The 22833-nt window shown below is 40.3% G+C and overlaps 1 protein-coding gene across 1 annotated transcript in view; it reads right to left on the bottom strand.

The window, feature by feature from the left end:
* The window catches only part of ELAPOR1 (endosome-lysosome associated apoptosis and autophagy regulator 1), a 102155-nt gene that overhangs the window by 6015 nt on the left and 73307 nt on the right, over nt 1-22833 (bottom strand). Inside the window, 12 exon segments of the mRNA XM_042462781.1 lie at nt 864-1029; nt 1559-1737; nt 2612-2738; nt 3617-3718; nt 4101-4197; nt 5257-5437; nt 7197-7365; nt 14278-14534; nt 14912-15049; nt 17407-17512; nt 18084-18174; nt 21693-21821. Of these exon segments, the coding sequence (XP_042318715.1) occupies nt 864-1029; nt 1559-1737; nt 2612-2738; nt 3617-3718; nt 4101-4197; nt 5257-5437; nt 7197-7365; nt 14278-14534; nt 14912-15049; nt 17407-17512; nt 18084-18174; nt 21693-21821 (1742 nt within the window).

Below are 22833 nucleotides of genomic sequence, written 5' to 3'. Positions count from 1 at the left end.
ATTTTTCAAAATGCAGGTCATTCTCTGTATCCCAGCCAGACTATACTGTCACCCCATCTAATGTCACTGGACTGTTATAAGCCTTCAGCTGGATTGTTTTTAAACAGAGGGATACAAAGCAATACAATTTGTATTTGGCCTGTCTACCTGGAAGACTCTTCTTCTTAGTTTACTGAGAACATCCCTACATACAGAATCCTGCCATGCCTGACTGTACCTAAGAGAAGTCTATAGGAAAACAAAGAGCCACATCAGAAAATATATATATAAAAAAGGAGTGCATCATTAACCTGAATATTATAGACAGTGCAATAAGAAATATAGCATCACATGCAGTGAGGTTTAGGGGGCTGTAGAAGGGCCAAAGATGTATCTTGGAGTAAGGATGTTATATCCATAAATATTTTTTATTAGTGCCAGATCTGCAGGAACTATTAGTTGTGATGCCCTTCCAGCCCATGGAAATTTAACTATCTGATATAATTGTTTTTGTGGGGAAACACATTTTTCTTTTTTACTACAGTACTGGTATTCTTCTCTGTCAAGAGTTTAAGCAGGGCAGAAGAGACAAGTGAGGCTCACATCAGTCCCACCAGTCTTGCACAGTGTTCCACTTATGCTAATTAAGACAATTACTTACAAATATCCCAAGTCAAAAATCAAATAGATAGAAGGGAAAAATACAGGAACATTTATGGGATATTTTGCATATTAGGTAAATTGGGACACTGCCTAGATGTGGCCTAGGAAGATAAACTGGATATTCAAGATATCTGTCTGGTTAAATAAACAGTGGAATCAATCCCTAGGCCTCCATTGCTTCATTTGCCCATTATAGCAGCTGGGACCCACACGCACCTCACCTTGGTAGTGAAAGCCTTTATTTTGCCAAAAAGAGAATTCTTGCTTGCGAATATCAAGTCATCCTCTGCATCTTCCCCCTCCATGATGGCACAACTGTCAGCAGCTGGCAACTCACTATCCTTGGCACTGGCATTCATCACCAGCTTGGAATATTTATATTCTAACCTTCAAAGAGACAGACAGAAGATAAGCCTGAGAGGGAGAGGGAGTCTTCAGGGTTTCAAATTTCGGAGGACTTCTGGGCAATTAAGCTTCTTTTGGGCACCATCCATTAGTTCTCTAACCATCCTGTCACTTTTTGGCTCCTCCTCCTTAGAACCACCCTTTCTTCTTTTATTCACAACAATTCCTCACTCTGCTATCTCTTCTATAAACTAAAATGGGATTATAAAATGTGAATTGATATGATAATACGTACTTCTGGGTGTGGGGAAGAAACTGAACTAAAGGACAGATTTAAGACTAATGAAGGCAAAGTGAAAAAAAAACTGAGGCCTGACGGAAATATATTAAAAAATGTATAAAGCTAAACATGTATTATTCAATAGCCAAAGATTTTGAACAATAACTTGAGCTTCCACTTTTGTTTGTCTGTTCAAGGTTATCATCTGACTTGAAAGGTAAACTATAAGTACTGTGTAGCTATGATGAAGAAGCAAGTGTCAGGACCTGGCAAGAACAGGAACTTGCTTACTTCTGATTTTTCTTCCAGAAGTAGCAAGTCATAACAGTCAGCAGGACAGCAGTACAGGTCCCAGCTGAGATCCCTACTTTGAGCCAGAAGTCCATGGTTTTGCAGATGCTGACTTTCTCCTTTGGGAGCAGGATGCCTCCTACACATAGCTTTGGCTCCCGCCAGACATATGTGGTTCTCTGTAAAAGAAAAAGTGAATGTCTTGCTTTCAGTAAGACATATTCCCAGCTCATACAGACAACCAAATTCCTCATTTCATATAAGCAGCAGTAACAGTTTCTACAGGAATCTTCAAGGAGATAAATGGAGCCCTGGTGGTGCAGTGGTTAAATGCCTGTACTGCAGCCACTCACTCAAAACCATAAGGTTGCAAGTTTAATCCCAGCTAAGAGAGCTCAAACTTGACTCAGGCTTGCATCCTTCCGAGGTTGCTAAAATGAGTACCCAGATTGTTGGGGGGCAATTAGCTTACAGTTGTAAACCGCTTAGACACTGTTAGTTCACTATGAAGCGGTATATAAATGAAGCTGTTTGTATCTTAGCAAAGACAGTAAGTGTGATGTTGCAAGATGCTGTCAAATCATTTTATCATTTAAACACGTTCTGTTCTATTCATGTTGTTTCTGAAATCAGCAGAAGTGATGTAAAAACTATGTTCAAACTATGGGTGATCCTAGAGTAGGCTTTTATTGTGCAATTGCCCTGGGTCCTTGTTTGTGGCACTGAGGAGGAGGTCCACATGTTGTACTTCATTTACAACCCTCCCTTTTTTTCCACTGTTTCTTTTTCTTTAGAAGAAAGGAAATCAATTAATGATCTACTATTACAAAAAGGATGTAATTGCTGCACAGTGCAATGGTAACCATTCCACTAGAACTTACTGTTTCTTTTTTATTTACCTCCTACGTTTTTCTTGCATGCAAGTTCATTAACTAACAGTTGGGATATGAGCTCTAAAATGCTCATTTTAAAATTCATGTTATTGTATGTAAAAACATGTAGCTCTCAAGCCCTGAAGATAAAAACTCAGAAACACTGATTCCAAGTCTCTACCTGTATCCCTCCAACACAGGCACTGGTGATAGCATGGTAATCATCTGTAGAACAGAGCGGGCAAGCTTCAACTGTCTCCCACAGGAAATGAAAAGTGCATCCATCACAGGTTCCATCAGGGCATTTGCTGTTTGCAAATTGCAAGAAGTCATTTCAAATCAGTTGCTCACTTCTCCAGTATTAACCTATTTCGAAACCTATAGACTGGGGTGGGCCACTATGGAATGGTAGGGAGCCTCATTAGCCCCCACCAGGAGATATTGGAGGGCCACCCTTCCACACATGCTCCACAAAATAAATCAAATTTTGCCCCCAAATGCCCTCTAGGGGACAAGAGGGCATATCCACTATGTTTTGGGGTCTTCTGGGACAATTTTAGGACAGGAGAGGCTTTTAAAAAACAGCAGGAAGTGAGTAGAAATTAACTACCTGTTTCATAAAAGGCCCCTCCTGGGCCTAAATTGGCCCAAGGTAGGCTCAAGATGTTGTATAAACGCACCCTACACTTCCCAGGGGGCATTTTGAGGCAAGAAATTGGTCGAAATGACCCCTGGGCAGCCTGGGGGGTTCTCCAAATGTGGGAGAAATACCCTCTACAGCCCCCAGAACAATTTTGGGGGCATTTTGAAGCAAAAAAGTTTTTTTGACCCTTTCTTACTGCATGTGGCCTGCTGACTGCACTTGCCCATCCCTGCCATAGCTTGGAAGAGTTGCTTTTGGAGCTACAACTTCCAGATATGTACACTAGCTATGCTGGCTGGGGCTTCTGGGAGCTGTAATACAAAACAGATAACAAATACCCGTGACTCTTGGCATCTACATATTATATCGCTGAACTAACAGCGAGGACAGGCTTCAAGTTACCTCTGACATCACCTAAATGTTGATATTAATTACTTCTCCCACCCCCACCAATTTCACATGTGCCCCATTGTAGAGGTTAGGACATACTGTCATATGAAAAGGACACAGTTTCCACAGAGAAATACTACCCATCATACTTACTTTGGCACAGAAAGCGTTCCAGACTGGGGCTTTAGGGGATTACATCTCACTCTGATGGCAGTGACTCTCCCATTATTACACATCTGTGTCACATCACTGGATCTGCAGGTTAACCAAATGTATTACATTATGATATGCCTGCTAGAGGTGGTAATCCCATATCACGTAAAGAAATCAGGCTCATGTGTACAGTCAGAAACAAAACTGAACTCATTACATGGATAACAGAAGGGTGGAAAGCATCATTCTCCGGTACTAAAGGAAAAAAAATCAGTTTTCTTCCTTGTTCTTTGGTTACTTGTTGGAGTAGTTTTCAGATTTGGACGGGAGGTTTTACAGGGCAAATACCTGCAAAGTTCCCTGTGAAGTTGAAATATTGCTAGTGTCTGTTCAAGATACTGTACTCAGGTTGCCCAAACTGAATTTCATAGCTAGTAATGGACACAGCCTGCCATTTATCTTTATTTGGCAGTTTTTCATTTACCTGTAAAAGAATATCACATCTGGTAAGCCCACATTCTCAGCAGGGAAGTAGTCAGCAAGAGAAGTGATATTGTCCAGAGTAGGTTGTGTTGTTACCCCTGAAAGTAAGTTAGAACCACACCAATGAAAATGAGACACTACACAGAGAAGGCTGTCACTGCTCTCTAGAATAGCATATGCCCTCATCCCCTTAAATATACTCTGCTAAATAGTCTCCCCAGAAAGAAGACAATCCCATTTCTATTTTATTTTTGCTATTACTATTTTTTTCACTGGCTTCTTCAACAAACTGACTAGGGTCAAGGAACATGTGAGATTCGTCATAGCTTTCGCTAGGGAAGGAGAGAATGGTGTGGCCTTCCAGATGTTGTTCAACACCCAGCAGCCCTAGTCAGCATGGTTGATACTAAGGGATAACAGGAGCGACAGTTCAACTACTGGATGGGGCTAGGAGTTCTGTAAGTTAATGTGTACAGTACTTGATTTGCTTATTGAATTACCAGTTTTTATCATGAAAAATAAAAACATGGTTTGTTGTTGTGTGTCTTCAAGTCATTTCTGACTTATGACAGCTTTAGGGTGAACCTGTAACAGAGGGGGTTCTGCCTTGCCTTCCTCTGAAATGAGAGAGTGTGACTTGACCAAGATTGAGTGGGGATGGCTGAGTGGGGTTTCAAACCCTGGTCTCCCAGTATCCTTGTCCAGTACTCAAACTACTCTTAAAAAAATTGGTAGTTGGGCCTAAACCTGGGCATGAAGCTCAGCCTAAAACAGTGACATGTTTATATAGTTTTAATATAGAGTGTTGCTATTGTTGTTTTCTTTTTAAAAAGACTGCCATGTGAAAGAAAGCTTTTCTAGGAACAGAGTCAAAAGTTGAACAGCAGCTAGGTGAGGGAGGGACTAAGAGGAACAGATGCCAGTTGGCACTGGATTTTCTGATCTGAGCAATCATATTTTTCAAATAACAACCTATAATGATCTTGGTGGTTACAATTCTGCCTTTTTTTTAAAAAAAAAAATAAATCTAGCAGGCATACTGGCAGAGGCTGGCCTAGTTACTTCAATTACAACATGTAATGCTCCCAAAAGCTTCCATCAAGCAGTTATATCAGTTCTCAGTTCAAGCACAGAATGACATTCTCAGTAATTCTCACCTACAAAATGGTCAGCCAGGCTCACAGGCTGTGAAGATACCACTGTTTTATAGCCCATCACTTCAGAAGGAACAATAATGGACTGGCATACATAGGAGGAAGTTGATTTGGAGAATTCTGTCTCCTTGCCAAGGACATGTATATCAGTGACATTATCAATGCAAGTAGCTATCTTCCTTCCCTTCAGAAAAGGAGAAAGAGAGGGAGAAGGAGAAAAACCCTCATAGTACCTTTCTTTTTCATGCAGTTAAAATGTATTCTTTTGGAAAGAACCAAAGAGTCAGTCTCTCTACCTACAGGCAATGGAACTTTTCTATTAGGCAACAGTTCTAATCTTCCTAATATGTGAGACCTCTTCACTCTTAAAGGAGGGAACACTGTTATTCATCAGGAGCTAGAAAAAATTCCTATGGTACAAGCAATGAAAGGCATGGAATGCTGCTACGAAAATATCTTGTGTAGTGTGTAGTGTGTGAACACCTGTGCCTTCATGTCAGCTGTGGACTTATGGCAACTCCATGAATTTCATAGAGTTTTCCTAGGCAAGGAATACTCAGAGATGGTTCACCAGTTCCTTCCTCTGAAATATAGCATGCAATCTCATGTAAAACTATAGCCCAAGCTCTGACAGAGATCTTTGCAAGGATGGGGTGGCCTTCAGAAATCTGTACAGATGCAAGTCCAAGTTCATGCAACAAGCACATGGAATGCACTATCTTACTTTTGTCCCCTAACATCACCAATCTAATGTGCTGGTGGAGCACTGTAATGCAACCCTGGGGACTATGTGGCTCAACAGATAGGCAGCTCCGTGCTGCCCCTTTGAGTCCCGCATTGTTTCCGCAGTAACCAAATGCCGTGGCAACAATGCGCTCCCTCTCCTGGGAGCAAAAAGAAGCTGCTCAAAGCAGCTTCCTAGAAGGGGTGCAATTGGCGCTCGCGCATGCGCCAATCACATCACTTATTGTGAGCGCCATTTTGGCGCTGTGCAACACTCACACCCTCATGATACCGCTCATGTGAAGTTGGCGAGTCATGTTGGCGTCACCGTTGCGTATTAGGGTTCAGGAGTGTGTGGTCGCTGCGCGCTCCCAAACCCTAATTTTGACCCAAGGACAGTGCTTAGAAGTTAGTGAATGAACATTTCAGTGTTTGGGACTTGGTCTTACATCAGCTTTTGTTTGCCTAATTGTCTGTGCCACACCCAAGCCTGGCTTATTCACTCTTTGAGTGGGGTCTATGGCAATGATGTGAAAGGGTCATTGCAGCTGGTGCAAAGAGTATGAGGGGATGCTGCCTTCTCCAAAGACGGTTGATTTTTACAAAATCGGCAGATGCGTCCAGGCAACATGGGGTTGCCTTTATGAGAACCCCTTCACCAGCCAAGACCAGGAAACCGGGTACAAGCATATGCCAGAGAATTAGGTTTGTGAGAAAGGGATCAGTGTGCCCCTGAGGGGATCTAGTTTAGCAAGATGTAATTTCCTGGAGGGCCAGCACAATCTTGAATGCATTGTGACTGTGACTACTCATCGCATTTCCAGAATCTAGCACCAAGCGAAAGTGTACCATGTGAATCACGGAAGTCCTTCGATACAGATCCGATCATTCTCACATTGTTCAGTTCCAGAGGCTGAGGAGGAGAGTGACCTGAACCGTTCATGTTATGAGCAATGGGGGGTGGGGTTAACGGACGGTTCAACTTCTTCCAAGCTCAACCAAACAGTGCAAACAGTTCTCCCAATTGACAGTGAAGTTTGGTTTGCCCGTTCTCACCATCTTTGGGCCTTACAACGTCTGGCTTTAAGTTCATTAGGGTTTGGGAACCTTCACAGTAGGGGCAGTCTATGAGGGCAGTGTGACAAGTTAGGGCGGGTGTACAGAGAGCATTTCTTGGAGACGTTGTGTTGCTTGCCTCATAGGAATATCATACTGTACACTGAGCCCACAGAACTAATGTTGAAGTGATGAAAATACTTCAGTCTTTTTAAGGGTAAAACTGGGGCCCCATAAAAGGACGTGCTGTGGCCAGTGCTGAGAAGTCTAACTCAGAGTTCTTACCATCCATACTGAGTGAGAGGACAATCATTATAACAGAGGAAATGAATCGGGGGAGGGGAGGGGGAGAGAACATAAAGTGAGATGATTTCCCCACAAGGAGTCCAGAATTGCAAGTTTTTCGCAGCAGGCACTTATAACTTATAATTCCTCGTTGTTTGAGAGGAGTCCTGTCTTATTTGGGATGCCAGCCACACCACAACCAACCACTCAGGAATTCGAGCTGGCCTTACAGGACCGCTCTTGCATTGGGGCACAGTCCATGGACCATAGAAGTATGACACAAAACAGGATTAAGGGAGGAATTGCTTAGCTGCTTTTGTGCCACTTCCTTTTGGCCGGATACATCTTTCCGAGAATGGTGGCCTCATTCCACTTACAGATAAATCGGTGTGCGATCCGAATCAATGGATCGATTTGACATCAGATCGTGTTTACACTATACTTGCCCCAATCACATTTTCTGTCATCAAAATACACCCACTTGTGGTTCACATTCAGGAATGAATTGAGTCAAAATGATTTGGTTCCAGCGGCTAAGGGGAAATGTGAATCTATTCTGATCTGCTTGTGGTTCACACTTGCGCAAATCGATTAATCAAAAAAAAGAAGCAAAAAATCAGTGAGGGTAAATGGGTCTGGAGCAGGCCCCCTCTGTGGAATTGTTCAGCATTCGGATTAAGTGGGAACAAAGGTCATTTGAACCGACTGCAAACAATTTGTGATCCGGTTTAAAAGGTAGTGGGAATGAGGCTTGTGTGTATATTTAGAGAGGGAGGTGTAATTCCAAAAGAAGCCCTTCTCTCCCTAGTTCCGAAGATTTTCCATAAAAAGTTCTGGCAGTAGATGCATAGTGTGGGGACGGGAGGACATACAATTGCCTAGAGAAAACGTATTTTTCACTCATTATATAAAGCAAAGTGGAGGAGGTAAATACAGTAACCCGCAAATAATCAAATACACCCAAATATTTAAAACCCACAAATGTTGGGGGCACATGATATGTAAAAAAAACAACATGGGATATATGTAAGGTGAAATAAAACATGTATGTGAGAGTCAGGGTGACTCAGCAGAAGCCAATTGAGAACCACACAGGTGTAAATGGTAATACAATTAACAAGTCCTGAATGCCGAGGACAAGAAATGTTAGTTGGATAATTGGACACACCTACAATTTGTTAAGTGTTCAAGCTGAATGAGTGAAATCATTAATTGGTAGATGAACAAGAAAACCAATGAGAATGATGTACACCCTACTGGGGGAAACAGACAACATGGGTGGTACCATGCATTGACTATAAAATAACTAAACTAGGCATCCCAATATATTTTGTGGGTAGTAGGGGTAGTAGTAGTGGATAGTGAGGAATAAGTATTGTTGTTTAGATAGTTTGGAGCTGTATAATAGAATAAAGTAGATCTTTTATATAAGACACTGAGTTTCTGGTGCATTGGTGAAGCACAAGAACCAGCCTGGATTCCGATAAAAGGGTGACAGACTTCTGTACAAGCAAGAGGTAAAAGCTTGGAGAGTTGTCCGGGTCTTCACCTATCTCTGTAACTCTGCTAAGCTATAAACCACTGGCAAAACTGTCACGCGGTGGCACACCAGTGGTTGAGTTCAGCCAGAGGTGAAGACTCACTGCCCATCATCCCTGACAAGGGTTATGGGCCCAGATAATGCAGCACCCAGCATCCACAGAAGCTGAAAGTTCCAGAGAGTGAAAGACAGTTTTGTGGAAGACAGATCAGAGCAAGCTGTTTGCGCAAAATGATAAGCTCCGTGAATAACTCCTCCAGTGTTTTGATTAAGCCCGAAAGGGGTCAGCTGTGCATACTCAGAAGGACTGTGTCAATTGAGTCACTGCACAAGTTAAGATAGAGACTTTGAAGTTTAGCAAATTAAACAGATCCAACTACCCCACATGGAAGATTTATGCCCAGTCGTTACTTGTAAAGGAAAGTTTGTGGGCAAGTGTTAAAGCCGGGCTGCCAGCCGCAGCAAGTGCAGCCACGAAAGAGAGAGATAGCAAAGCAAAAGCCTGTATTTATTTAATGTTAGAAGAAGATTTAATTAATGACGTAAGAGATAAGGAGACGGCGAGAGATGTTTGGGAAACACTTCAAAGGCTACACACTCCTTCAACTGCCTTTGCAAAAATGCTATGGTCTAAGAGAATTTATAGACAGAAGATGGCAAAAGGGCAGTGTGTGATAGAACATTTAAAAACTATGCAAGACTTGTTTGTGCAGGCTGAGCTAAGAGGAGTGGAAATTAATAGAGAATAGCAGTGTTATATTTTGTTAGAGTCCCTAGATTCTTCTTGGGATAACATTACTAATGCATTACAAAACTTACCGACAAAAGAACTAACGAAAGATTTAGTTGTGGCCAGGATTCTGGAAGAGAACCAGAGGAGACTGTCTGAGAAGAATGACGCTCCAACTTCCAAAAGTGTGCCAAGTGAGCAAGCCAAGCCTGATGTGCGTGGGCTAGACCAAGCAGCTTCTTCGAGGGAGCAAAGGAAATGTTTCTACTACAAGAAGATTGGACATCTGCAGAGGAACTGTAAACAAAAGGTTGCTGATAGAAGAAGCAAGCAAGAGAGCAGATGGCACGGCCAGAGCCAGAAACAATTCAAACCGCCATTTTTAAAAGACAATAAGAATAATAATAAGGTGTTTGCAACCATGATTAAGGAAAGACAGAAAGCAAACTCTAAATGGCTTGTAGATTCTGGTGCTTCGACCTCCATGTGTAATGACATTAATTTAATTAGTGATAAGAAGCAGTCAAATGTAAATGCAGTGGTTCTAGCTGACGAAAATGAGCTCACAACTATAAATCAAATGGGAACGGTTTACATTCCAGGGCTAAAAGAAAACTTTAATGATGTTTTACATGTGAAAGAATTAGAAAACAATTTATTATCAGTGAGCAGATTAACAGACAGAGACTACATAGTCACTTTTGAGAAGAACCTGTGTAAAATAACTTTAAATGGAGAACTGCGTGGCATAGGTTTAAAAAAAGATAAGCTTTATTTTCTAGAAGAAAATGTTGATAAATACAAGGTTGAGAATGCTAATACCATAGATAATGTTCCGTTGCACAAAGACTACATACATGAGCTCCATAGAAAATTTGGCCATGCAAGTTTTAAGTGCGTAAAGAGTTTAATAAGCATGTGTCCAGATTTAAAAGTAGCAGAATGTAAAAATCATTTAGACTGTACTGTTTGTAACCAAGTGAAGGTCAGAGCTTATCCAGTTGCCAAGAAGTCCAAAAGGATTGCTCAAAGACCATTTCAATTTATATATGCTGATGTAGCCCAAGCAAATTGTTTGTCTCTAGGGGGAAGCAAATATTTCCTGGTAATTGTTGATAGATTTTCAAGATTTGCATATGTAAGAATATTGAAAAATAAGTCAGAAGCTGGCCAAAGTTTGAAAGCATGGGTCAGGATGATTGAAAGAAGATTTGATAGCAGAGTTGGGACTATTGTTACAGATAGAGGTGGAGAATTTTTAAACAACCAACTGTACAATTGGTTCCAAAAAGTGGGGATAAGACATAAACCCACTAACCCTGCTTGTCCAAGTGAGGATGGGTTAGCAAAAAGGAAAATCCAGGACATAAAAAGGATTTCTGCTTGCATGATGGCAGATGCAGGAGTTGGAGACAGCTTCTGGGGTAAAGCAACCCTGACTGCCATACACATAAATAATAGGTTATACCATTCAGAGATAGAAGACATTCCCTACAGAGTTTTATATGGGAGAGTGCCAAATTTCAAATACCTAAGAGTTTTTGGTCAATTTGCACATGTGTACATACCTGCATGTTTTAGGAAAAAAGGAGAACCCAAAAGCAAAAGGCTAATGTTCTTGGGATATTCAGGAAACAGTTATAAATTTCTTTTGGGAAGAAAAGAAATACAATACTCCAGGTCTGCAAATTTTGAGAGACATGCTGGCTGGGACAAGCTGCATGCCAACAAAGAAGTGTTCGTGAGGTTAGGTAGCTCAAGTGAGCAGCAAGCACAGACTAAACCAACTTCAGGAAACGGAGGGGTTTCAGTCAAGCCAGAAGCCTCTACTAGCAATAGTGGTAGTACCTCAGACAGAGAGACACAATCAAGACCAATAACAACTAGGATGACAGAAGACAAGAGGTTTAGCAAAAAGACAACAACATCTAGTGCAGACAGTGATGAGGAGAGAGGCAGAACGACAAAATTCATACCCAGACATAGTCACAGAGTTAGAAAGTCACCAGATAGGCTTGTTGTGACGCAGGCTAGAGCTTATACAGTGGTAGAAGAGCCTGAGAGTTTTGAACAGTTAGAAACCTTTTCTAGGGAAGAACAGGAAAGATGGTGTGAAGCAATGGAAAATGAGTTTAGTTGCTTGGTGAACAAAAATGTGTTTGAGATTGTGGATAGACCCAAAGATAAACCAGTGATAGGTTACAAATGGATATATAAGAGAAAGAAAATGCCTGATGGAAACATTAAGTACAAAGCAAGATTAGTAGCTAAGGGATTTGCACAACAACAGCATGAAAATTATGACAAGACTTATTCTCCGACAGCAAAGCCAAAAAGTTTGAGAATGGTGTTAGCTATAGCAACAAGGAGGAATTTAATTGTTGAACATTTTGATTTTGAAACAGCTTATCTAAATGCAAACTTAGATGAAAAAATTTTCATGGAACAGCCACAAGGGTTTGAGGAGAATGAAAGTCAAAAAGTTTATAGATTAAAAAAGGCATTGTATGGTTTAAAACAAAGTGCCAGAGCTTGAAATTTGTACATAAATGATGAGTTGGTTAAGTTAGGTTATAAGAAAAGTATAGCAGATGCTTGTGTATATACAAAAGGAGATATAGTGTTGGTGATTTATGAGGATGACTTGTGCGTGGCAGCAAAGTCTAAACAGGAAATAGAATCAGTCAAGAGAGAATTGTCAAAAAAGTTTGTTTTAAAGGACTTAGGTTTGTTAAAGTCTTATTTAGATATTAATGTTGAGTGGACACAAGGACATTGTTTGTTAAGTCAGAAAAAGAAGATTAAAAACTTGATTGAAAAATGTGGACTACAAAATGCTAAGATAGTTAAAGCTCCAATGACAACTGGTTTCATTTCTGAACCAACAACTAGAGATTTTGAGGACAAGACATTTTTTAGGAGCATCATAGGATCACTACAATTCATTTCTTGCCACACTAGACCAGACATTGCTTATGCTGTGAACGTTTTGTCCAGAAGACTTTGTGATCCTCGGATTGAAGACTAGACGACAGTAAAACATTTGTTGAGATACTTAAAAGGGACTTTAGACAAAAAGTTAATCATCAGAAGCAATAATACAGATTTAGAATGTTTTGTAGATAGTTCATTTGCGTCAGAATTAGGAGACAAGAAGTCAATAACAAGAATGATCATCAAATATAGTAAAAGTCCCATAATATGGAGAAGTAAAAAACAAACAAACGTAGCGCTAAGTACTTCTAAAACAAAATTTGCAGCTTTGAACAAAATAGTAAACGAGGTACAGTGGATTAAACAATTGTTAAATGACTTAAACGAAAATTTCAGAGTTCCAGTAGAAATTCAAGAAGATTCACAATCATGCATAGCGATGGCTGAAACAAAAAGTTTGAAAAACAGAACCAAATATGTGGGTATAAGGTACCAAAATATAAGAGACATGGTTCAAAAAGGTAAAATAGAGTTGAGGTACATAGAGACACAAAATAACATAACAGATTTGTTTACTAAAGCTCTAACAATAGAAAAACATAAAAGGTTGACACAAATAGTTGGAATGACATTGTAAGCCACATACAATATTTTATTTCGGAGGGGATTGTTAAGAAAAAAAGCAACATGGGATATACAGTAAGTGAAATAAAACATGTAGGTGAGAGTCAGGGTGACTCAGCAGAAGCCAATTGAGAACCACACAGGTGTAAATGGTAATACAATTAACAAGTCCTGAATGCCAAGGACAAGAAATGTAAAGTGGATAATTGGATACACCTGACAATTGTTAAGTGGTCAAGGCTGAGATGATGAAATCATTAATTGTAAGATGAACCAAGAAAACCAATGAGTACACGCCTACTGGGTGGAAACAGACAACAGTGGGTGGTACCATGCATTGACTATAATAATAACTATGCATCCCAATATATTTTGTGGGTAGTAGTGGGTAGTAGTAGTGGATAGTGAGGAATAGAGTATTGTTGTGTTAGATAGTTTTGGAGCTGTATATAGTAGAATAAAGTAGATCTTTTATTTAAGACTACTGAGTTGTCTGGTGTCTTGGGTGAAGCTACAAGAACCAGCTGGATCCTGAAGAAGGGTGAAGACTTCTGTACAAGCAAGAGTGAAAAGGCTTGGAGAGTTTGTCCGGGTCTTCAGCCTATTCTCTGTAACTCTGCTAAGCTATAACCACTGGCCAAAACTGGTCAGCGCGGTGCACAACCAGGTGGTGAGTTCTAGCCAGAGGTAAAGAGCTACAACTCCCATCATCCCTGACAGTATATTCATGGGTCATGAGTGTGCATGCATTTGTCAGTGTATAAAGATATGCAATTAATATATATATATGACAAGAATTACATGTATATAAATACATTTCATTTAGATTGTTGCATCAGTCCATAAAGGGGAGGAATCAAAACATCAGAAAGGTAATACCTTTGTTGTGCTCAACTAATATAAATCAGAGTAGCAAACAAATAATGATCTCAAAAGCCAGTTCACAATTTTGTGAATACTTCTATTAAAGGTATTACCTACTGTTTCTTTAAACTAATTTAATGGATATCTTTCTGTCAATTAAATTAATTACTAGCCTATTACAGTGTACTTTTGTTTAAACAAATCTAGATCTATGCAGCTGTCACAGTTTAGAAATCATGAGCACTGGGGGCAGGGGGCAGGCAGTACCTTATTGTTTTTTGTGCCAGGACCACAAGGGATGCAAGCCTGTTTACCATAAGGCTGGTGAGCTTTCAGGTAAGTATTTGATGCACATGGATAGCAGCCACCAGAATTTCTGTCAATGTAGTGCCCATGGGGACAGGAAGTACAGGATGAGCCAGAGGATTCAAGAGCACATGGTCGGCAGTAGGAAGCTACACCATCTATGACGTTGGTCACATTGATAGAGTATATCTTGGCAACATCATTTGTGTATTTTCTTCCCTGGAACAAAACATAGGAAGTACTTTAAGTACCCTACAGAAGAAGTATTTAATAAGGTTAAGGCAAGAACTGCAGGAAGTAGAATTTCAACTACAGTGCGCCCGTGTTATACGCAGGCATGTTATACGCGGCTTTGAGCTTATGTGCTCAAGGTGTGCAGGAGCGAGCGGGGCCCAAGGGGCAGCACAACCCATTTGGATGAGTGGGGCACGCGCCCATGGCACAGGAATGGATCCCCCGCGTAAGGCGAGGTTCGACTGTATAATCTCTTCCATTTTGCAAGACACTGAAATAATCCTGGTTCTTGGAATTACTCCATTGCTGTTCATTGTAGATAATTGTAAATAGAAGGTTTCCAGGTATTTCACCATCCTTACTGCCTCATGGTATGCTGTCCTTTGGAAGGCCCATGTGAAGCTCATGGTTGCATTCTTCTCAATGATGTATGTGTAGGATTGCTTTCCCTTCGATCCAACCCATGTTTCCACCGGTGTGTTCGTTCTAGAATTCACACCCTATTGGGGAATGGAAAGATAGGGCACCAATAAGTAAGGAGTAGACAATTATTACTGCCCAATGCATAATTGTCACTTGCTATTTGATGTTCTTTTGTTCCCTGTTTTATTGAACCATTTCCTGTAGCGCTATGTATTTTATATATATTATCCTATTATCTCTTAGATTGTACGCCATAGGCAAGCTTTCTCTTATATACTTATTGTTTTATGTACAGTGCTGTGCAAATCTACAGCGCTATATAAATAATAATAATAATATTAATAATGAACTCTTTATTACAGATGCAGAATAATTACAGATGCAGAATAATATTTCCATATTTTTAGATTTAGATTGAAATAGGGGAATCATGCTGGCAGAACGATCATGAAAATCTCAAAATAACAACCTGAGTGGGGCATTAGCAAGAAAGGGAAAGGAAGGAGGCTGAGGAGAAAACATGCTGAAGTTGTAACTACAGTATCTTGCAGAAATTTCCATGCACATACACTGTAGAAAAGCTGAAGCAGATTGTGGCAGAGAAAATATGGAGAACTAGAATATTACTGTTCATTCAGTAAATAATATCAATATTTTAAAAAGATAAAGGTTTCCCCTTCGGAGTAATTATCTAGTATGTTTGACTGTGGGATATGTGTGTTCATCTCCATTACTAAGCCAAGGAAGCCAGCCTTGTCAAATACAACTCTGTGGTCATGTGGTCACTATGACTGCACAGAACACTGTTACCTTCTTACCAAAGTGGCACCTATTTATCTATTTGCACGTTTACATGCTTTTCAACTACTAGGTTGACAGAAGCTGGAACTAGTGGCGGGAGCTCACTCAGTCATGCAGAACTGCCAACCTGTCAACCTTGCAATCGTCAGAGTCAGGGTCTTGATTGCTATGCCATCATGTTTATTTGCTGTTTATTTAGTAAATAATATAAATGTTGTATTTTCACAATTTTGATTTCCTTTTTGTATTTATGTACTTATCAATGGATTTGCTAATTCTATTTTATTCATACAAATACCTTCTTATAGATACGTTCAGCATATTTCTAATATTCCCATTCTATTCTTATTAACAATTGATGGAATCTTGCTGGGGTGTTATGTCTTTGTAAGTGGACTTATTGCAGCTATTAACATTACCACTGGGGATGGTTTTAATATATGCCTATTCATAATTTAATGTTTTTTTCTTACTTCACTTCAACCTAGAGTTAAAGCATGGAGAAGATATTTATGTGAATTGTGTATTTAGATGCTGAATTTTAAATGTGGACTGTTTTAAAATGTGTATGTCTCATTTGTTCTTTTAAACTGTTGCATATTTTAATTAATGCATTTAATACATATTGTTCATTGCTGATTTGTTGTTGCTCCCTGCCTTGATCGACAGGGAGAGGTGGGTAAGAGATACTACTACTACTACTACTACTATCAGCAACATCAGTACATATTAACAGATATGATGTTGTTTAACATTTTTCACAAAAATAGCTGGTACACCATGTATACCCATGATGCATCCCATTCAGCAGGAAAAAGTTTGGGTTATGCCTAACATCACAAATGCAACCTGAAATCACAAGTTTCCCAGATAAAGTACTAGCTTTGCTCTGTCCTCATCTTCTCTGGTTGAGGATAAGACAGTGAAGAGCAAAGCTATGTACAAACCCAGGTACCTGTAGGAACGTTCCTGCAACTAGTACTTAATCTAGGAAATTTTGCCCAACTGAACCTTCACTTCCCATCATCTCTGATCTTCCTAGTTCGAAGGGTCATGGCACTGGCCAGGGAATCCCTACTGTTCTCGTCAGTCTCTGGCTGGAGATAACAGGAAGATTCACCTTTTCCTGCTCATGTTCTGTTTGGGAACAGGAGTGGGGAGGGGTAGAATGGAAGAAAGATATAGCTTCTTTTCATCACAAAATAAAAATACCGTTTTTCAGTAGAAAATAAAGAAAAGAAAAGGAATTTGCCAGTCTTTCAAGGACTACAAGTAGGAATTTTGTCCTTTCCACAGGATGTTTTGTTCTATGGCTGAGATCTCAGAAATTCAAGGAGAATAGGGCTCAAACAGACAGGCCAAAATAAAGCTGCTTTGGGTCACTTTGGAGGTATGCTGTTTAAATGATGCATGCATTCAAAGAGGCCGGAAGCTGCGCCAAAGCTACACTCCAGTCCTAAGGACTGGAGTGCAGCTTTGGCGCAGCTTCTTGGCCGCTTAAGATGTGTGTGTCATTTAAATAGCATACCTCCAAAATGACCCAAAGCAGCTTTATTTGGGTCACTTTGTTCGAGCCCTAGAGTAAGAGAAAAACCCATCTACTTCAGAGAAATATGTAGCTGGAAAAACTCACCACCATGAAATAAAGCTCACAATTTACACTGCAGACAGTTTCAAAGACAAATGTGATTTGTGCTATCTTCTTATTTTCGGAGTCCTCCATTACTGTCTGTGGAAGACTGAAAAAAGACAAGCAAAACTCAAGTGTCATTAACTGTTCAAAATGTTTATTTATTTATTTAGAGTATTTATACCCAGAGGAGAGTGAAAGCGAACAGGAATGAATGAAGATGGATGTCCTCAGTTATTGATGCTCACCTTGGAAGTGAGATATTAAAATAAAAGTTAAGAACTAGCAGGTTATATTCTAATTTGCAAAACATTTGAAGAAGCTAAGAGTTATTGCTTCAACAGGATCAAAACTCCACTGATACATATTTATTCAATGCTTGGCTGGGGACAGCATATGGGAGTTTATACACTTGAAGGGTTTGTTAATCCAAAGAGGAATTCAATTCCTCGTCTGCTACTTCTGTTGCTGTCCATCTGAGAAGAACAGATTAAAGCCTGTAGAAGTATTACAAGCAGAACACTCTCACAGGCGGACTCAATGTTTCACTGGCTAACACATGTATTGGCACCAGGGATTTTATATGTGCTGTATTTTTAACTTTGTTAGCCGCCTTGGTTGTTCTCAGAGGGGCGGGATACAAATAAAATTTTTATTTTATTATTATTATAAATATTCACCTGAATCCAGGAAGCAACAATGTCAAAATCATGAAGTCATTGTCAGAAGCTCCAGCAGCTGTGTAGATATAATCTCCAGCCACTTCCCATCCTGAAAGAAGCAATCAAGAGCTAACTGAATACAGTTTTCATTCAAAGAGAGGGTGTTTTTGAGCTGGATACTATCACATTAATTAAGTCATTCCATAAACATACATGAGCCCTCCCTCCAGTTCATCTGGTGCCATCTGGCCATGGAGGGAGAGATGTTCCATCGGGCCTGGCCTGACCTAAGAAGAAGAGCCCTCCCTCCAGTCCATCTGCCTTGATCCAGGACACAGAGGGAGAGAAGAACTGCTGGACCTGATCTCCTTCCCCACCACCATTCCCTTCTCCTTTTGTGTTGTGCCTTTTTAGAGTATAAGCCTGAGGGCAGGGAACCGTCTAATTAAAAACAACAATAATTTTAAGCAGCTCTGAGAGCCTTTAGGACTGAAGGGCAAATACCGCAAATAAATGAATGAATGAATGAATGAATGAATTAAAGAAAGAAAGAAAGAAAGAAAGAAGTTGGTAGCATGAGCTTTCATAGACTTGAGCCTACTTCCTCAGATACGTGGAAGTAGGCTCAAGTCTACAAAAGCTCATGCTAACAATTTCTTTCAGTTTGACTCAAAGGTGCTGCAAGATACCTTTGCCTACTGATTTTCCAGGCTAACACGACTATGGCTTTGAATCACTGCATACAGTGGCTTGTAAGGAGACTAGCTTCTACAGAAGAGAAGAACTTTGACTAGGTGGTTTTTACACAGACCATACAAGTTGTTGCCTATCCTTTCACCTTCTGCTGATTTAAACTACCCTGCTCTCACAGAGCTGCAGAATTTAAAAACCTAATGTCAAGTACTTATTTTCAGAGATAATCATCATGGACAGTGCTTTCAGAACAAGGCTCAAGCAATGTTTTAATATGGAGAGGCATTCTACAAAAACAATCCTTCCCAGCAAATGTTAGAAAAAAAAATGAAAGGAATAAACTCTTAGACTCTTATAGTTATGTAGGTCACAAACAGGTCTACATTCCTATTAGAACACATCCCAATTCATATTTATGATTTTTAGTTATGAAGAGATGGTGCAAGTCAATTTCTATCTAGCTACAGTATTCAATTTCAGGAAATTGATTACTTGTTTTATTTCTATCTCCATTTTTAAAAGGCGTTTGTGGTGGTACACATTATTTCATTTCCCATTCTATGCTCATAACCACCTTTTGAGAAATAAGTTGGCTGAAGAATGGTTGTCATTGTTGTGAATCTTCAAACTGTTTCCAAGTTATAACATCCCTAAGGCAAACCAATCACAGGATTTTCTTGGCAGGTTTTTGTCAGGATATGCAGGTCAGCATAGTAAGTTGTTGTTGAAACAGTTTCATTGGCTGCCAGTTTGTTTTCGGGCACAATTCAAGGTCCTGGTTATTACCTACAAAGCCCTACATGGCTCAGGTCCACACTATTTGGCAGACCGTTTCTCTTGGTATAAACTGGCCCAGACTCTAAGATCCTCTGGGGAAGCCCTCCTCTCTGTCCCAACATCATCACAAATACGGTTGGTGGGGACACGAGAGTGAGCCTTCTCAGTGGCTGCCCCTAGACTCTGGAACTCCCTGCCCAGGGAGATCAGAACGGCTTCCTCCTTGATGGTCTTCCACCGGCAGGTGAAGACTTACCTGTTCACACAGGCATTTAGGGATTTACTATAAGGACAGGCTGGGATGTTCGATGTTGGACCAGTTCAAAAATTCTTTTCAATGTACTTTTTATTTTATTGTACTATTTTTATTTATTTATTTTTTAATTTTTTATTTTTAAATACTGTGAAGCCACTCTGAGTCCCAGTCCTGGGAAAAGAGCGGGATACAAATAAATAAATAAATAAATAAATAAATTGTGATTAGCTGAAGGTGTAGCAAATGGCAGGTGTAACCAGGATAAGGTAAGCCTGCAATTAGTAGTTAAGAGAGCAATTGGCCAATTTGGCAAGGTGGCTATCATAGCCAGTCTGCAGACTATAACTGCCTTGGAAGTATGCTGGGAGTTTGGGAGCATATTGGCTTATGTTTGCTCTCCATGCTGCTGGAGCATACAGGGATCTGTAGTGCTCTCCATGATGGTACATGCTGCTGGGACTGGTAATGCTGTTCATACTGAGTTAATATGCTTAGGTACTAGAAGATATGCTATGTTTATTTTTGCTCTTTTGTACTGTGACATTCTACTTTGTTTTTGCTTCAAGTAATTTATGACTTTGCTGCTATTTTTGTTAATGTACCTCCATGACTCTGCTGTTATTTTGTACCTCAACACGCACCCCAACAGTTTTGTTCAGAGGGGATTTGCCTTTGCCTTTGCCTTTCTCTGAGGCTGAGAGAGGGTGATTTGCCCAAGATCACCCAGTGGGTTTCCATACTCAAGTGGGGATTCAAACCTTGGTCTCCAGAGCCATATTTCAGTGTTCAAACCACTGTACCACACTGGATCTCAGAGATGGAGACTGGCTTGAAACCACCCAATGAGGAGCTTCAAGGCTAAGTAGAGAAATCAAACACAGGCCTTTCCTACTGAAATCCATTTTACATTCACTGCACCATACTGGTAATTAACTACTGATTCCCAACAAGAGGAACTAGTGAGTACCACAGATTAATTGCATGTAACTGATTGCATGTACAGTGGAACCTCGCCATACGCGGGGGATCCGTTCCGGATCCCGCCACGTATAGCGATTTCTGCCTATGCTCGAGCTCCATTGTAAACAATGGGACTCGTGTGCGGTGGCGCGGCGGCGCACGAGGCGCAACGGGTGTGCGCGCCCATTCAATTGAATGGGACGCGCCACCCCTTCTGCCCCACGCACACCGGCGGCTTTGAGCGCCTATGCTCAAAGCCGCTGATAAAAAGACCGCGTATGCGGAGGATCCACTGTAAAATGTAAGTAAACTGGCTACTGGTTTGTTTCTGGGCACAATTCAAAGTGCTGGTTATGACCTATAAAGCCCTACATAGCTTAGGTCCAGACTATCTGAGAAACCATATCTCCACACATGAACCTACCAGAGCCCTAAGATCTTACAGGGAAGGCTTTCTCTCAGTCTCACCAGCATCGCAGGCTTGCTTGGTGAGGACACAAGAGAGAGACTTCTCAGTGGCTGCTCCCACCCTCTGGAACTCCTTCCTCAGGAGGCTAGGCTGACCCCTTCCCTGCTGGCCTTTTGCTGGAAAGTAAAAAATGTTTTTATTTAGGTAAGCTTTTAAAAAAATCATAACAGGGTGACTTATGGGGTGTGTGTTACGTTTTAACTTTTGTATGGTTTTGTTAACTGATATTGTTTTAAACAGATGATTTTAATTGTTTTAAATATCTTACTGTGATGCTTTAAAAAGTTTTTATCTTGTAAGCTGCTCTGGATCACTTCCTGGGAGAAAGGTGGCATAGAAATGAAATAAATAATTAAGAAGAAATGGACATTGCATATCATCAGGATATTGCTTACCATCAGAGAATGTAGCTGTAATATTTCAAACTATAACCATAGTTAAAATAATAGTTAAAAATATAGCATGGAGATACCTGTCATTTGCTTGTATTCAAAACTAATTCCACTGAGGACTGTTGTCTCCATGTTAGATGGTAAAGTGTTCCACCATTTGTATTCAAAGCCTAGTGCTGGCTCAGTCCCAACAGGGCAGTTGACACACCCTGGGAACAGAAGGAAATAGCATTATTAGATCTCAGTGGAAGAATTCAATTCCCAAAGGCCACTTTTTCTCAACTTATCACCCTCTAGCAGTTTTGAGTTTCAACAAAAGTGAACTTCACCCAGCATCATCAGTAGTAAGAGATAATGGGAATTGTACACCAAACATCTGTAGCTTACCAGGTTTGGGAAGACTACACTAGGGGAAAACTGTAGCATTCTTTCTTATATGTCTCTAAGTTATTCATGCTAAAAACTCTTTTTGAAACAAAGGATAGGAACATGCTACAGAGATGCAATGATGATAGTACCACACTTCAGCAGAGTTCTGTGGAGTGGCTTAGTTTCTTCACTCAGTATCTATGTGTCAAAATGAATTATTTTATCATATTTTGAGATATACCAGAAAATAATATTCTTTTTTTCAGGAGTACTCTTTCACAAGAGTGGGCCACCTGTAAGTTAATACATTTTTTGAAAGCAATCACTTAGTGATTTTTCATCTCCAAAATGGTCAGGTATGATAAACCGCAAGAAGAAACTAATAGCAGCATACACTGTACACCACCATGAAATTAATGACAGATGAGGGCTCAGTCTACCATTCTTTTTATTAGTAAGGTAAACAGGGGGAAGGAACCAGTGTAAATCATAGATGTGCAACTGTAGCTCTCCAGGTGCCTGGAGCTGTCATAATCTTTAATCAATGACTATACTGCCTAAAGGCCGATGGAAACTGTAGACCACAAAAACACAGAGGCACATCTGAAGGGTCTCAGCTGCCTCCCTTAGTCTCAACAAATCAAACAGCCATTTCCATGGGCCTCTGTTCAGTTCCATTACTTGTCTGCCACTGAGAAAAGTACAGATCATTAGAATTAATAGGGAAGAAAAGAAAAGTGAGAGTAGGAACCGCTGGCACAAATAGTACTGGAATTCTTTTTATCACTTTTGAATCCAGAAGGCATACATAATTAATATGGAGGCTTCAAATCCCAAGCCACAGCCTTGTAG

This window comes from Sceloporus undulatus, chromosome 4, assembly GCF_019175285.1.
Source record: "Sceloporus undulatus isolate JIND9_A2432 ecotype Alabama chromosome 4, SceUnd_v1.1, whole genome shotgun sequence".
NCBI classification, from domain to species: Eukaryota; Metazoa; Chordata; class Lepidosauria; order Squamata; family Phrynosomatidae; genus Sceloporus; species Sceloporus undulatus.
The sequence above is the reverse complement of the archived record's forward strand: the minus strand, read 5'-3'. Positions and strand labels throughout refer to the sequence as shown.